General features: G+C 43.9%; 1 protein-coding gene and 1 long non-coding RNA gene across 2 annotated transcripts in view; one reads left to right on the forward strand and one right to left on the reverse strand.

Annotated features, from left to right (window-relative positions):
- Window positions 1-2328: 2328 nt before the first annotated feature.
- Window positions 2329-17410, reverse strand: part of LOC136628321 (uncharacterized) — a 59776-nt gene continuing 44694 nt past the window's right edge. Inside the window, exon 3 of the long non-coding RNA XR_010792870.1 lies at window positions 2329-2622. This is a non-coding gene — a long non-coding RNA (uncharacterized lncRNA). The remainder of the gene's footprint in view (window positions 2623-17410) is intronic.
- The window catches only part of LOC136628318 (uncharacterized), a 77157-nt gene continuing 71538 nt past the window's right edge, over window positions 11792-17410 (forward strand). Inside the window, exons 1-2 of the mRNA XM_066604125.1 lie at window positions 11792-11924; window positions 14249-16574. Coding sequence (XP_066460222.1) covers window positions 11871-11924; window positions 14249-16574 — 2380 coding nt within the window. The 5' untranslated portion in view covers window positions 11792-11870. The remainder of the gene's footprint in view (window positions 11925-14248; window positions 16575-17410) is intronic.

Consider the following 17410-nt stretch of genomic DNA (forward strand, 5'->3'; position numbering starts at 1 on the left):
GGAACAGCACAATATAGAATTCTAAGAAAATATCATCCAGAATTGTTACTTTATGGGGAATATAAGTGCATGCTTCACCAGACGTGCCAGGAGACTGACAGGTCCTCTTTATATACGTTACACTATTATATATATTCATCTGATACTTCATTGAATTACACCAGGAAATATTTAGAAATGAATCATTGTCACATTCTGAGATAAGTGTCACATCTCCTGTTGTCACTCATCACTTATTAAGGCAATTGAGTCATTTATCATCTCACTTGGTTACATTGTATGTGGTGACTGGTGACATCGTACACATGAAGTCCTACCCTAAATATCAAATCTACTGCACTGTGTTTGACGGAATCTCAGATCCTGCAAACATGAAGCCACTTTATACTTTAGATTTTGTATAATATTAATGAATTGTGTAATTTATTTAATTAGAATATCTATGTCACTTTCGGTGTGGATCATAAGCCTACCACTGACTTCATAGCTAAACCAACAGTCTTTGGTCACAATACAGCCACATTTGTGCAGCCGCGACACCCGAACCATCCACGGTTGTATTGCACTGACCCTAGACCACCTTGTAACCCTACTGTAATCTTGGTCGGGCTCAGCAGTTGTAATGATGTGGTATTCTGGCGGCACGGCCCTGACATATCACACGTTTTACATCCTAATCCACATTGTTTTTCTGTGCGGAGAAAGCGTACAGTAAAGGCTCTTTTACACACAACGATTATCGCTCAACATTTGTTCAAAAGCCATCTTCTGAGCGATAATCCTTGCGTGTAAATGTGCCTCTCTTTCACTTTTCTGCCGAACGATGATTTTCAGTTCGGCATGAAATCCATCATTTAGCAGAAGAGCTGATAAGCTGGACCGCACGCTATGTTCTGCCCGGGAAGCACTGATAACATTGTCTCAGCTGTCAGCCCCGTGGCAGAACAAAGGGGATGTATTCAAAGAACAGCGGGTGGTCTGTTCTCTGAATACAGCTCCCAGTGTCTCACACACTATTAACTGGTACTAATAGGCATTAGTACCAAGCAGTAGTTTATGCAAAATGATCGCTCAAAAGCCATCATCATCTTTGTGTGTAAAAGGGCCTTAAGAGAATTATTTTAACTGGAAACGGCTTGCATTGGATATTTATTCTGCATTGACACAATACAGATTTTCTCTGATTTCTACACAAGTTACTAAAAAGGTGAATTCATGTTTTGTTTCTTGAATCCAGGCAGTAACAGTTCAGAGCTGAAGAAAAAAAAGGAGGTAATTGGATGCATTGCCTAACATAGAGCTTTATACTCACCGCAGTGTCCCATATATAACAGCCTCTTATAATCACTTACTGATACATTACCTTCTAAGCTGTTGTGTCCATCCTTCTTCATTTCCATCCAGGACCCTGCTACTAAGTATATTCATATGTGGATGTAGTCAGGAGTCCAGTATGCATAATTGTAGCATGGGGGGCTCTTTTAAGAAAGCATGGCCACAATTTGGAACCATATTGAAAAAGTGTCAGCAAACAAACGATCCAGCCAACAGAAATGTTCATGTCCTTCTATTTATCCAAGAGATTACATATTGCTTGTCATTCGGAGAACAGAAGGGCTTAGTTTAAGGTCAGATCTAATCTGAGTATACAGTATTTCTGTATAGCTTCTCATTAATGCATATGTAGGCATGCTATGGGGCTTCCCGTTGCTGGTGATCTGTAATGTCTTGTACAGTTTGGCAAATGTATCCACTTTTTTCCCCAATATTAGTGTGAAGGAAAGTTCTCATCAAGATACATTGTAATACAATATACATTTATAAAACCGACTTGGAGCTAAAGACCCTGTTGTCTGATTCCTGTCATTGCCATATCATTTCATGGGAGAGTCTAGGTGTCCGTAAGGCTACTAGTGCCCATGAAAGGGGTGTAATATGTTCTATATGCCACTTTAATACACTTTAAGTACATTATCAACGTGAGACATTGTATCATAGGACATCGTTGCAGTAGGGCATATCTTGATGACAGTTGTCCTTCCGAATGGTCCATGTGCTTGGAGGCCCATACTTACTCATTATAGCGTGTGAATTGTCATATTCTCTATATGTATTTGGTTTGAGAACGTCATAAACTGTGGAGCAGAGTGTTATGTGCATTAACATTTCAACGTCTTTCATTGTCCAAGTTGTGTACTGTTTGTCTGCTAACATTTTATCATATACGACATGTAGAAGGACTAGAAGCAAGTGAAAGCAAGTGCAAAGCATGACTGATGGAAGTGGATGGCCGTATTGCAAGTGAAATACATTATAAACTGGTAAAGAACATAAAAAATGAGATTCAGTCTCTTTTTTTTTTGTAAGGGGAGTAGGAACATGAAAGCTACTGTAGGAGATTGCTATAGACAAGTCCTCCACTCTTCTTCTTGATTAGTTTATATTGGTCTCCATCAAGTTCGGCCTAAGAAGAGGTTTTAGTAGAGTGAAAATGTATGATGTTCTAGAAGGTGGCGGGTAAAGATGGATAATCCAAGTGTGATAATGGCAACCTTTCCATTCCCCCTTTACAAGGTGTTCTCCGTATGCTGGGAACATCATGGAACCGAAGGATACATATTCCTATAGAAAACAGATATCATTAGCCTCAATAAAGTTACCCTAGCAGTAGCAGACATTATTTCTTCACATCAGTCTCTACCTCAGTGCCATTACTCATTTCGTACACCCAGCTGTACATTACAGTTACACCTATGTCTCAGTAGGACTTACCTAACATTGTAACACACAAGCAGGCCTTGGCTTTAGTGTTCTGGCCCATTGCTGTACTACTTTTTGTTTGTAGCATCTACCATTGAAACTAATAAGAAGGACCCTTAATTCAACAGGCAATTCTTATCATACGGAAGTTACAATACATATAAAATAGTTAAAAGAGTTTTCTGCCTTCTTTTTCATCCTGAGCCCGAGAGGCAGATAGTGCCATACGGCACAGCTCTCCCATTGATTTCAATGGAAGTGAAACCGCTGCATACACTGATGGCTAATGACAATGTCAGGCCCACTGATGGACAATCAGCTGATGGATGGGGTCCCAAGTGACCCGCATCCATCAACTAATGATGACCTGTAGGATAGGTCATCGGTGACAGAGAGGGCAGACCACCAATTTAAATACAAAAAGTTGGGAGTGTACTAATCATGTAGACGTTTTGTATGATATCCCACAAACCAAGGTCTGCTTTTGTGAGGCGGAGTTCTTAATATAGTTTTTTTGTATTTTTTAAATCATATTTTGGGAAACCTAAAATATAATTAGAGGTCCTGTTCAATTCTAGTGGATACATACAGATATTGGCTTGTATCAGTTCAGTCAGGGTCATGTGATTTGCCCTTGTGTCCTATAAGTCAGTATTTCTCAGCTCCAGTCCCTCCAACAGGTCATGATTTGGGAATATCCTACACCTGTGACAATAATTACATCACCTGTAGGAAATCCTGCAAACATGACCTGTTGGGATACTTTGAGGACTGGAGGTAAGAAGCACTGCTATAAACACAACCTGATGTAAAGATTGGATGAAGTGAGATTACTTTATTCATCCTAGGGCATATTTCGGACAGCTGTAATACGGGGTTCGTACTGCACCCCTGACTTACCTGGTGGTGGTCTACGTTCAGCTCAATAACGTAGCCATGTGGGCTCGGGATGTTGCAGTTGTAATATAGGGACCCTAATGTGCAGCTGTCTGAATGGTCGTTTCATTATGAGTTGATACAATATAACGAATGTAACATTTCATCACAGTTGGCCATTCGCTTCCCACTAATCTGAAGTGCACGGCTCTTGGAATAAAATGCATCTGTTGTGGTCTAAGCAGCCGACATTTACTGAGGTTTGTTTCTATTTATCCCTCGACTAATGGAAAATGTGATCTCCGCTTTAAAATAGCATTTCCTTTCACCCCGAGGATTAAAATATTGAAAAGGGAGACAAATGAAAACTATGGCCGAGCTATTATTACTGGTTGTTAATTGTCATTTGACAGCTGGGAGGGATTTGGTAGGCTCCGGTCAACCTGGAGGTCCGATGAAAGATGGAGCCGGATGCCAGCGGTGGTCTGTGATATTTCCTGTATTCTGTCTGTACAGTAGAGGTTCTGTTTAGCTGGTTTATGATGATGATGTTGGAACAGTGCTATGTGTTACTGTATGTAATTACAATGTACTTCTTCTGTGGTTCGTCTTCTTTACACACAACTCTGGGAGCTCATATTAAACCGATATGTATAACTTTCTGTTGTAAAATAGGAGAAATTCTACCTGTAATTGGAGCCTTACGATCTTTGTATGAAGTAAATTTCACATTTCTATGTCAACATCCAGATTGTTTTGTATGGTACTCTTCAGACAATCCCTAATAAAATCCTACAAAAGATTACAGTAATCTCCTGGAATCAAGTGGATTTTTTTGTATATATATTTATAAACTCATCAATCGATTCTGTATTAGGCTGCATTCCCACGAACGTATATTGGCTCGGTTTTCACGCCGAGCCGATATACATCGTCCTCGTGTGCAGGGGGGGGGGGGAGGATGGAAGAGCCAGGAGCAGGAACTGAGCTTCTGCCTCCTCTCCGCCCCTCTGCACTATTTGCAATGAGAGGGGGCGGGGCTAAGGTCCGCGAATTAGCCGCGCCCGCCTCTCCCCATTGCAAATAGTGCAGAGGGGCGGAGAGGGGGCGGGAGCTCAGTTCCTGCTCCTGGCTCTTCCATCCCCCCCCCCCCCCCCCGCAGAGGAGGACAACGTATATCGGCTCGGCGTGAAAACCGAGCCGATATACGTTCGTGTGAATGCACCCTTAGGCCTCATGCGCACGGCAGTATTTATGTCCCTGTTGTATGGAGCCGTACAACAGACTACACTCGTTTTATGGGATCTGGCTGCTTTACGGGACACCTTGTATCCGTCAGATGTTTTAAGGCCCTTTTAGATGGAAGGATTATCGTTCAAACAAGCGAAAGTCAACGATAATTGTTCAGTCTAAACGTAGCCAGAAACTGAATGACGAATGATTTCATGTATCTATTTTATGTAGGACAGAAAATCATCGTTGGCTCGTTTACTTATCGATGAGTTTAACCCTTTCCAATCCACTGTCTGACGTCTAAAGACATTATGATTTAAGGCTGTACAGCTCCGATGTTGGAAGACGTCCGTCGGGGTTCTCTTACTGTATATTGCCAGCCTCTCTGCTGTCGGAGCCTATCCCACGTGTCACCTCATGCAGTACTGGCTCTAGCCAGCATATAGCGCCATTGTATAACAGCAGAAAAAGAGTAAGCCCCCTAGGAAAACCGGGATACAAAATTGGATTGGAAAGGGTTAAATAGCGATTGTTCAGCTGTTCTCACTCACTAATACACTGAATGTGAACGACTGAACAATTTCTCATTCGAACGAGTCAACAATGTATCGGCCTGTATAAACGCTGCAAGAGCGAAATAATAAATATGGAAAAGGACTTGGGGATTTTAGTTAACTGGAGCAACCAGTGTCAGGCAGCTGCTGCCAAGGCAAATAGGATCATGGGGTGCATTAGAAGAGGTCTGGGGGCACATGACGAGAACATTGTTCTTCCTCTTTACAAGTCACTAGTCAGACCACACATGGGATATTGTGTACAGTTTTGGGTACCTGTACTCAAGAAGGATATATCAGAGCTCTGGAGAAGTCTTGGAGGCGGAAATGAGAGGTTCGAGTTAAAGGGGCGCTTAATCTGGTTTTGTTAGCGGAGGTGGTAGATTGAGATGAGGGAAGCAATGTAGGGCGGCGCGGTGCTATGGAGAACTTTGTGGATGAGGGTGGAGAGTTTAAATTAAATTCTGTATTTGACGGGCAACCTAAAGAAGATTCTTAATCCGTCTTTCTCTGTTATGTTGCACTTGTATTTAAAGCACAGTCTTTTATCCAGCTGTCTGAGGAAGAGGTACTCGGCCTGCTAGGCTTGATCATCTCCAATAAAAGCTTATATCATTTCTACACAATTGGCACTTTTGGTTCTTCACCTACTAGAGGTTGCTCTCCATAACTCGGTGTTGCTAACAATTAGAGCACATTTTATTAGAGATCAATGAGGAAATCAAGGTAATTCCAAAGGGTTCACTTACTTTTTCTTGCAGTTGTATATAATATTATGTAAAGGAATATTACAGGGCAAGGACCTTGATATCTTGGTATTCTCCCTAAAAAGTATTGCTCACCAAAGCACCATACAGCAGAGGTTTGCTACAATATCGTCTTTAGATTCTCAAGCCCATATATTTTGGAAGTAGTTTTAACCCTTTCCAATCCAATTTGTATCCTGGTTTTCCTAGGGGGCTTACTCTTTTTCTGCTGTTATACAACAGCGCTATATGCTGGCTAAAGCCAGTACTGCATGAGGTGACATGTTGCATAGGCTCCGACAGCAGAGAGGCTGGCAATATACAGTAAGAGAACCCCGACGGGCGTCTTCCAACATCAGAGCTGTACAGCCTTAAATCATAATGTCTTCAGACCTCAGACAGTGGATTGGAAAGGGTTAAGACTCTTCACGAAAGCTATAGAGAATTAAAGTGATATCTCTGTAGTGTGACTGCCATTGTCATCTGTTGTAAGGTTCTCAACGTCCATCTAAGGTGAGTAATGCAGAATGCATAGTCTTATATACTGAATTTATAAGGAAGAATTACCCAGTTTCTGTCATCTAAGTGGTAAACAATATTAACTTTTTTTTACACAATTGAAGTACTTTCCATTTTATCTTGAAAAATAATCAGTTTTGAACTGACTTTTTGGAGGCTGGCTTATGGTCAGACATTATCTCTAGCTTTGAATTTCCAGTCTATCTACAACGTAGAAAAACCCACTGAAAATAGTTCAGTTCTTGAACAAATGCACCATCTAGTGGCCAAGTTGGGCAACACAACCCAACTAACTACAGCCATCAAATATACAGTCGCCAAAAAAATTACACACCTAGAAGTAGTTATTGGTTTTACTGCAAAACGCAGCATGCAGTTCCATCTCAGGCAGATATGCAAATGATTGGAGTTGTGGGCTGATTAGATGAGCGATATTGCCACTAGAAGGGGTTCGCCCGTTGGCCAATAAAAAGGCTCTCAGAGGCTCCTTATGTGCAGCGACCTCTTTTACTGTTTGTGTAGAGCTTGTTGACCACTAGACGCCTCTACAACGTGATTGAAGATATTTCGCCCAGTTAACAGAGTCTGAGAGGGGCGCATTAGAATGTAAGAAGCTGGATGGTCATATTGACAAATTGCCGCCACCTGGGCCATTCTGACCGGACTGTAAGGAGTTGTAGGAACCACTGGATGCGTGAGGGCATGTACACAAGCCGACCGGGCTCAGGATGCCCTAAATAGGCCACTAGTTGATAGGATCATCTGATTACCTCACAAGAATGAGCAGATCCAACTGTTCTGTTGTCCATCATCCAGAGAGGATGGCACCATTATTATTGGCCCCTGTGTCTGTTGGATCTATTTTGCAGGCACTAGAGGTGGTACAACAGGATACTACAGTCCCCATGCCCAGACATATCACATGTTGTATCCAAGCTAGAGGTGGTACAACAGGGTACTAGAGCCTCGATACCCGGCCATATCACATCTTGTATCCAAACTAGGGGTGGTACAATAGGGTACTAGTGCCTCCAGCCCCCCCCCCCCCCTGTATCACATCTTGTATCCAAATTAGAAGCAGTACAACAGGGTACTAGAGCCTCCATGCCCGCCCGTATCACATCTTGTATACAAGCTAGAGGCGTTACAGCATGGTACTAGAGCCTCCCTGCCACCCGTATCACATTTTGTATCCAAGCTAGAGGCAATACAGCATGGTACTAGAGCCTCCCTGCCACCAGTATCACGTTTTGTATCCAAGCTAGAGGCAATACAGCAAGGTACTAGAGCCTCCATGCCCGCTCATATCACATCTTGTATCCAAGCTTAGAGGTGGTACAATAGGGTACTAGAGCCTCCATGCCTATCCGTATCACCTCTTGCATCTAGAGGCTGTACAACAGGGTACTAGAGCATCCATGCCCGCCTGATTCGCATCTTGTATCCAAGCTAGAGGCTGTACAAGAGGGTACTAGAGTCTCCATGCCTGCCCGTATCACATCTTGTATCCAAGCTAGAGGCGGTACAACAGCGTACTAGATTTTTTTCTTTTTAAATATTTGTTTTTCCCACACTGTCACTAGGTGATGATGTGGGTACCGCGGCCTATCTGCAATCTTAATTGCGGATAGGTTGTGGATTGGACGGCCTCCATTGACTTCAATGAATAACGTCCGCGTGGTGACTATAGCAATAAAGAGCATGCTGCGATTTTTCCTCCACTCGTGGAAATCGCAATTCGCTTCTGCTAGTGTGAAGGAAAAAGCGATTTTTTTACATACTTTCAATGCACGCCATTTGTGGCAGATTTTGATACCAACTGTGGATTCCGCTATTAAAATCCGTGTGAGCCCAGCCTAATAGTATTGTGAACTGAGAAACACAAAACTATAGAAACGGACCATATGATACACTGTTGCCATCTAGTGGTCAATAGGTAATACTGCACATGCAGCTCTTCCTGTCTGTTGTCCTTACATCTAAGGCTGACTGTCCACGGGCGTTGCGAAATGTCCGTCTGTTGCAAAATATCCATCTAAGGCGGCCTGTCCACGGAGCCGAAGCCTGGGAGCAGGAGGCGGCGGACAGATCTCCGTGGTGAGCCTAACTGACAGATAGGCTCACTGTGGAGAATCGCGGCAATTTGCAGCATGCTGCGATTCGCCACCCGCGAGCGGAGAATCAATATGATTCTCCACTCGTGGACAGAGGAGCTGCTATGGAAAGCGTGCACTGCGTTCCCCGCGGCTGGATTATCGCTGCAGGGAACGCAATGCAAAAGTGCCCGTGGACAGGCAGCCTAAGGCCTCATGTCCACGGGGAAAATCAGGCCCGCCGCGGATTCTTCATGCAGAATCCCGCAGCGGGTCCCTCCTTTCCCGCGGACATAAGGCTAAAAAGTAAGCATTACTTACCTGTCCAGACGCTGCAGATCTGCCCTCTGTCGTGGCCGGAACTTCTTTATTCAGCCTGGCGGATGTGCTTGGCACGCCGACAGCATGCCGCGCGCATGCGCTATGCACTCCATTTTTTTAAAAACTCCTGTTCTCTCGCGCCAGAGAGCAGGAATTCAGCTGCGGGTGTGCCGCGGATCCGGACGGCTTCCATAGGCTTTAATAGAAGCCTGCAGGAGACCTGCACTAAAATGGAGCATGCTGCGGGTGTTTTCCCGCAGACGCAATCTGCGCCTCAAAGGAAAATGACATCCGCAGGTATTTAATTACCTGCGGGTGTCCAATGCATCCCTATGGGGCGCGGATCACGCATGTGGGTGACCCGCTGCGGATCTGTCCCCGTGGACACGAGGCCCTAATGTACTACCATGGCACGCACTTCATAATTAAATCAATAAGGCTGGTTTCAGTGTTTTGATGACAAATAGGGCAGTAAACCCAACATCTGGGTAAAATCCCTAAAAAGAATCTGGTCCTTTAGTGAAATATAAAACACACTCAATACAAACTGCTTTGGCTTGTGATTGTTGGGCTCTGTGATTGGCTGCAGCATTGTCCTGCACACAAGCTACTGCAGCATGTGAAAATTATATCATAGTGAAGACCCCGAGCTGCTAGTGGGGGACATCTCTGACAACCCCTGTAGTCTGTAGTGACATATAAAACACACTACATGCAACCGACTTTGGTTTGTGCATTTTTGTGGAATTCCTTGGGATCGATGGCATTTAACGTTCAGACACTTTTTTATAGGCATTTAAACACACTGAAAAAAAAAGCAGTGACCGTCTTGGCAGACTGCCTATCAAGCCGTGCCCGTGGGGTGGCCTGATGGACCGCCTGCCCGATAGCAGTATGATGTAATGCTATGGCATTACATCATACGGCAGGAGCGATCAAAGCATCGCACGTTGTTGTTCACTCTGAGAATAAAAACAAGAACAATAAAGTTTTACTAATTATTTAAAAAAATGAATAAAAGTAAAATAAAAACTCTCTTGCCATACTTATGATAAAAGAATCGAAATAATAATACAAAAATACATGCTTGGTACCGCTGCGTCCGTAAAAGTCTGATCCATGAGAGTAACGCATTATTTACCCTGCATAGTGAACGTCGATCGAAAAACATGAAAAAAATGCAATAAAAAGCAATCAAAAAGTCGTAAGTATTCCAAAATAGTACCAACGCAAACTACAGGACGTCCTGCAGGAAATGAGCCCCCGCACAACTATGTCGATAGAAGAAGAAAAAGTTGTTGTGCGCAGAAGATGGCGGCAGAAAATAATTCAAGGAAATTAAATATCTTTGAAAAAAATACAAGTAGTGCAGCAAAAAAAAAGTATGGTAGTCATTGGACTGACCCAGAGAATAAGGTTAGCGGTTCGTTTTTGTTGTGGTTTGTGCGCCATAGAAACAAGACGCACCGAAGGATGGCGGAATTTCGTGTTTTTTTTTTCATTTTACTCCACTTGGAATTTTTTAAAAGTTTTTCAGTAATTAAATAGCACCAGTGAAAAATACAACTCATCCCGCAAAAAACAGCCGTCATGCAGCGACGTCGATGGATAGATAAAGGAGGTACAAATTTTTAAAAGGGGGGAGGAAAAAACAAACATGGAAAAACTAGCTTATTGGTGGGGGTCTGACGACTGGGACCCCCGCAGATCCCAAGAATAGGGGTTCGGTGCTCCCGAATGAACGGAGTGCAGGTTGTATCTGTGTGCCGCTCCATTCATTCCCATGACAGTTGAAGCCCCGTCCACCTCTGCTGCTCTCATGGAAATGAATGGCGCTCGGTGTGCGTGTGTGGCCTGCGCTCCGTTCCGTTGGGGAGCAACCGAAACCCCGTTCTTGGGATGGGCGGGGGTCCCAGTGGTCAGACCCCCACCAATCAGCTAGTCAACCCCCATCCTGTGGATAGATAACAACTTTATTCTACCGCAATACCCATTTTTAATGTGTAAAACACTGGGGCCCCCATGATGTACTAACGGTGGGACCTCCATGATGTACTAACGGTGGGACCCCCATGATCTACTAAGGGTGGGGCCCCCATAATCTACTTACGGTGGGACCCCCATGATCTACTAACAGTGGGACCCTCATGATCTACTAAGGGTGGGGCCCCCAGGATCTACTAAGGGTGGGGCCCCCAGGATCTACTAAGGGTGGGACCCCCATGATCTACTAACAGTTGGGCCCCCATGATATACTAACGGTGGGGCCCCCATGATCTACTAACAGTGGGACCCTCATGATCTACTAAGGGTGGGGCCCCCATAATCTACTAACGGTGGGACCCCCATGATGTACTAATGGTGGGGCCCCCATGATCTACTAACGGTGGGGCCCCCATAATCTACTAACGGTGGGACCCCCATGATCTACTAACAGTGGGACCCTCATGATCTACTAAGGGTGGGGCCCCCAGGATCTACTAAGGGTGGGACCCCCATGATCTACTAACAGTTGGGCCCCCATGATGTACTAACGGTGGGGCCCCCATGATATACTAATAGTGGGGCCCCAGTAAGTGGCAGCGTTTACTGCCAGCAGCCCCTGTCCCCACATTTCGCCCCTACATTCCTCTATACTGGAGTGTCGCAATCCGTCTTCTACAACCGCCCGGACACACAGGCCGCACTACGTCACCAGCAGCGGCGGCGCTCACTCTCCTCTCGTCCACTAGGGGGCGCGGCCGCCGCTGACAGCGGGCAGGGAGGGGATGTTTGGCGTCTTCGTTGCTATGGTGACAGCTGGCGGCTGCGGGCTTCTCCAGGTACGTTGTATGTGCTGTGCCGGACTGCTGGACCATTATGTAGTGTATTACATGTGCTGTGCCGGACTGCTGGACCATTATGTAGCGTATTGTATGTCCTGTGCCGGACTGCCGGACCATTATTTAGTATATGGTATGACCAGTGCCGGACTGCTGGACCATTATGTAGTGTATTATATGTGCTGTGCCGGACTTTTATGTTGTGTATTATATGTCCTGTGCCGGACTGCCGGACCATTATGTAGTGTACAGTATTTAACCTGAGCAATCAGCGAACACGCTAACGATGATTTTCGTGCCCGCATGAAATGAATGATAAGAAAACGAATGATCATTCATTGTTCGATTGCTGTGTTTACACTGAACGATTCGAAGTCTATAAACTTTCATTGCCTCCGTTCACCACGGATCACGCACAGGAAATACACGTGCGTGATTCGCGGTGACAATACGGCCGTGTGAATACGCTCCTACAGTTACGCATTAAAAAACATCTATTTTCCTGCGCATTTGCGCAGCAAAGGCCCCATAGAAGTCAATGGGAGTACGCAAATGTGCGCAAAATACACCAGGAGACGCGTGAAACACTGCGTAATTGTGTAGGATAAAGGGCGCATCTAGAGCTCTGCAGACCAATCGCTGCATATATTTTTTGCCGTGCGGCGCAAACAGTACAGTAAGATACAGAAAAAAGGCATCGTCCATTCTGCGAATATGTAACACTCAGGCGTGCACAAATACACGTACATTCGTGTGATGGGGGCCTAAACCAGCAGGCTTCATACATGGAGCTGGTAGAAACGCTTCCGGTGTGAAGCTGGAGGAAAGTGAGCACCGGGGGCTGCAGAACAATCACACACCGATCTTGGGTGTCCCAGCAGAAGGAACGTCGCGCATGATTGGCCTAAAGTTTAAAATCGAAGATCTTATTTCATCCTCATTAAAGGGATTGTCCGAGTGCCACATGATTTTTTAACCCTTTCCAATCCAATTTGTATCCTGGCTTTCCTAGGGGGCTTACTCTTTGTCTGCCTTTATACAATGGCGCTATCTGCTGGCTAAAGCCAGTACTGCATGAGGTGACACATTGGATAGGCTCCGACAGCAGAGAGGCTGACAATATACAGTAAGAGAACCCCGACGGAGGTCTTCCAACATCAGAGCTGTACAGCCTTAAATCCTTATGTCTTCAGACGGCAGACAGTGGATTGGAAAGGGTTAAAAACTCAATCCAAATTTGTTAAAACAATGAAAGCAGGGGTACTTACCCGTCCCCACCCCCCCACACTCCGATCCAGTGCTAAAGTTTTCACCTGGCCATTACAACCAATCAGAGCCTGCAGCAGTCAGATCCTGGTAGCCATGATGGCAGGAGAGCAGCATCTGACTGCTGTGGCCTCTGATTGGTTGTAACGGTCAGATAGTAGCCATTTCTAAACAAAGACTGGAAGGACCGCCGGCTGCAGTGCTGAATCTGCGGAGGTGAGGACAGGTGAGTGCTGCTGCACTTACTGTTTTAACGGATTTGGATTGCGTTTTAAACAATCATATGGCACCCAGACAACGTCTTTGAGGTTCACGGCTCTAAATACTCAGGAGGGACTTATAAAACAGAACATGGTATAAAAAAGTCACAAATTTTGGCGCGTGTCTTTTGATTTTACACAGTTTACACTAGTTTTTAAGATAGTGGACGGAGCTCAGTGGGAACGGCTGCCACGGCCCAACGGATGGAACTATAATGCACACCATAATGTGCCATAAGTTATAGCAAGTGCAGCACAAGTCTTTAACTGCTTCTGCCTTTTGTCTTGCAGGCTACATAGTGCTCAATGAGCGCTATGTAGAGAAGAGAGGAAGCAGATATGTCACTTCCACTATTTGACCTAGCAATCATGTGACCGCCTGGTGCCCTCTGTTACAGCAGAGCTGCAGGGTCCTAGCAGACCCTAGTCAGGTCTGCCAGTGACTATTGTCACTACAGGGAGATGTTTTCCTGTATAACTAGAGCTTCTATGGATGCCTCAGCTACATTGGAAAAGTGTGAACTTGAGATGCGGTCAGTAAGGGAAGAATATCTAACATGATTACTGGGTTGTGCCTAGCTTACCACACAGAGTACGCCACCTGGATTCATTTAGCAGTTTCTTCTTGTTTGGTCTAGTTTTGTCCTATTTTAGTCACCTATGATACATTGTTTATCTCGGAGATTGCTAGTAGATTGGTTTCACAGACATAAAACAGGTTTTAAAATGACCCGTATTGATAGAGAATGTTTTTTTACATAACCTATATATTATTCACATGCCTATATTTTCTTACAGATGGAGCTGTCATCCCACAACTCAACTCCGTTACTCCTAAAGCCTAATACTAATGTAATGGATACTCCACGGACAAGTAATCTAAAATTTCTACGGGCTAAAAGACTAAATTATTTTTGTGGACAAAGCTCTCAGAATCCTTTATCCAAAACAGAAGAATTACAGAATGTAGAGCAAACAGCGAGGACTGCGACACCTCGTGGATGCCTTATCGCACCAACCTCAACTCACATTCCTCAAGATGCTGGTCTAGTCAAAGAGATGAACGATGAAGCAAAAACTAGGTCTCCAAATGGAGAAACATCTTTACAAGATACAAAGGAAGCAAAACCTTCGGCTTCAGACTCTCTTCAAGAAGTGCAGGAACACCTTAGAGATAGTCCTGCTTATACCACTCAGCACTTCCCAACTACAGAAGTGAAAACAAAGAAACCCATTGAGTACCGTAACTTACAGACAGCAGCCGAAAAATCCCAGGGGCCTAACAAATCTATTCCTAATAGTTTACAGCCCAAAATATCAAACCCTCCAGTTCTCGCTATACTTCATACCCTGCAACCAGTGACAAAGGAAAATACTAAGGGTATACTTATGCAGCATGTTCCGCAAGCAGTTCCGGAGAAATCGGAAGGTAAAGACCCCGATTTACAGTCATCTCAAAAAGAGACTGAGGTTAAAGAATTTTCCACATACCACAACCTACTGGCTACACCAAAACAAGTCAAGGATGAAAGGTACTTACCTCAAGTGAAGCTGGAAACAGATGAAGTAGATCGACTTTCTACTCAACGAAGTCTTTTAAGGAGTAGCTTTGTCACTGATTTGAATCAAGAATTTTTAGAAGATGTGTCTGTACCAGAATCCGAAAAACTTCACCATGTTATGACCTGGGCTAAAAAATTCCTCAACAAATGCAGCGAAGGAGAGGTGATATCCGACAATAGTGATATTTTGTCCAAAAACATGGGTGAAAATTCTTCTTTTAAATCTATTGGAAGCTCTAGAGTCACTGGCAACTACCCGAAATTAAAAAGTAGAGGGTTTGATGACCTTAAAAAACACCCTTATCTTAGTGAGGAACCCAAAAAATCTGCTTCAGGCCAGTCCCGATTGGTAAAAAGCCCCAGAAGTTTGTATAAACCAAAATCAAAAACTAAAACAGTGCTACTAGATGCTTTCTTTGCTGAACCAAAATCGGATTTCCTTCATATTGACTATGAAGAAAATGAAGACAATGTTTATGATCCTTCATGCGATGCGTATCTGCAACTGGTGAAGAACAATGATGTAAAGGATACCTTCAACATTAAGGCCTATGATGATCTGGGAGAAAATGTTTTTGACCATACAAAACAAGATTGTATTGACAGTGATGGTCTACTTGGTAACAGAGCCAAGCCCAATCAACAACATTACAACACCCATGTCCTTGGAGAGACTAAATCAGATATGGCCTTAAAGGACAATTATATAAATCGAGAAGATACTTCAACCTCACCAGAGTCCTGTCTTAGTACGGAAAGACTTAACTCTCTACTGGCAGACTTTAAATTGGTAGAGAAATGTTTCGAAAAGACTGGAGAAGTGGATGATGCAAAAACAGACAGAACATTTTTAGTGCAAAAATGCAAAAAATCTGATGACAGCACTTATATATCAATGTCGGAAAAGATTCCAGCTTTACCTAGAGTTGACTCGAAGAGGAGTCTGTCTGAGGGCTACACAAGACAAACATACCAAGTGTGCCCTGCATGCAATTTTTTCAATACGACTAGCTCTAACTGGTGCACAGAGTGTGGTTCTGTTGTGAATTGTGCAAAGAACCAACTTACCAGAAATAACGGCCATTTTGAATTACCAAAGCCACATATATTGGATGATAACACTTTAGATGAATTTTTCAGTGTGAACAACGAAAGAAAGGACTTTGATAATAACCCTATGTCAAAGCAGAATGCGAGAGAATTAGGAAGAACAGTGTGCTGGGAGGACAACCCTGATGTAGTCTCCGATAGTGAAGGAAGTGTGCTTGAGAAGTATGCCTTTTACGTGAAACAGTTGGATGTCCTAAGAAGTCAAGAAAAGGGGAAGCAAGCCAAACATTTTCAAGATAAAGATACTAGTGAAACTTCAAGTGATGATGAGTCTTCTGAGGAGTACTCCATGCCTCATGTAAGAAGTGGTCCACCCAGACCTTGGGGTGAAACTAAGACACTGGGACCTGATACCTATCATTTGTATGGTCCAGCTATGAAAGAGAACAATGTGAAAGGATCCAGTGAGGACATTGAAGGGGACAAAGGGTCCAACCCCAAGGACCTTCTAGGTAAAGAATTTGTTCTTGATAATTATAGCTTTTAAAGGAGCTATCCAATGAAGAATTCTATCAAATAGAACATGTAAATGGGAGTTTGGGATTTAAATCCTGTTACCAAAATTTTGTTTTCACTGGTAACATAAATTAAACCTTGTAATACCATCTGTAGTGTTTCAACATTCCCCTTATACTGTGTCCACCTTCCTCTGTGTACAATGGTTGACAAATAAGGAAGATAGAACAATACGTCTGCAGCGCCACCTATTGGATGGCAGCATTCCTTCAAATCAATGCTTGACTCTTTATACAGGTCTGTAGAGCAATGATTGGGAATTGAAAACCAAGCCAGAATCCATACACAGACAGCTGTTTTTCGGGTTTTTTTTTACTCCTCATCAGTGTGCAGTAGGATCCTAGCTTGGCTAGTGAGAGGCCTACGACGTGGGTCGGGAGGGGTAGCATCACTCCTTAAGAAGAGCACCATCTTCCTTATTTGCATATTACCAGAGGAGCTAGGATGGCCTTATAAGTCTCCTTACTCACCTACTTGGTGCTCTCCCTAAGGAGAGATGTTACCCCTCCCGACCAATGGTGGACATGCATGTGCATTGAGGCCATTCAGGTGTTAACACTTCCAAAAAACTTTTTAATCCGGCATAATGAAAATACACAATGCTTCATCCGATACATAAACATATTTCTTGGGACAGCGGGGTGGATTTGTGGGAGGATGCAGTACAACCAAATATGGATAGGAAAAACCAGTGGGGTGACAGGATGTGATTTTTAAGATTATTTACTGGTCTATACCATTGTACTGTATAGCTGTGCTGTGTGAATGCCAG

Source organism: Eleutherodactylus coqui, chromosome 5, assembly GCF_035609145.1.
Source record: "Eleutherodactylus coqui strain aEleCoq1 chromosome 5, aEleCoq1.hap1, whole genome shotgun sequence".
Lineage (NCBI taxonomy): Eukaryota > Metazoa > Chordata > Amphibia > Anura > Eleutherodactylidae > Eleutherodactylus > Eleutherodactylus coqui.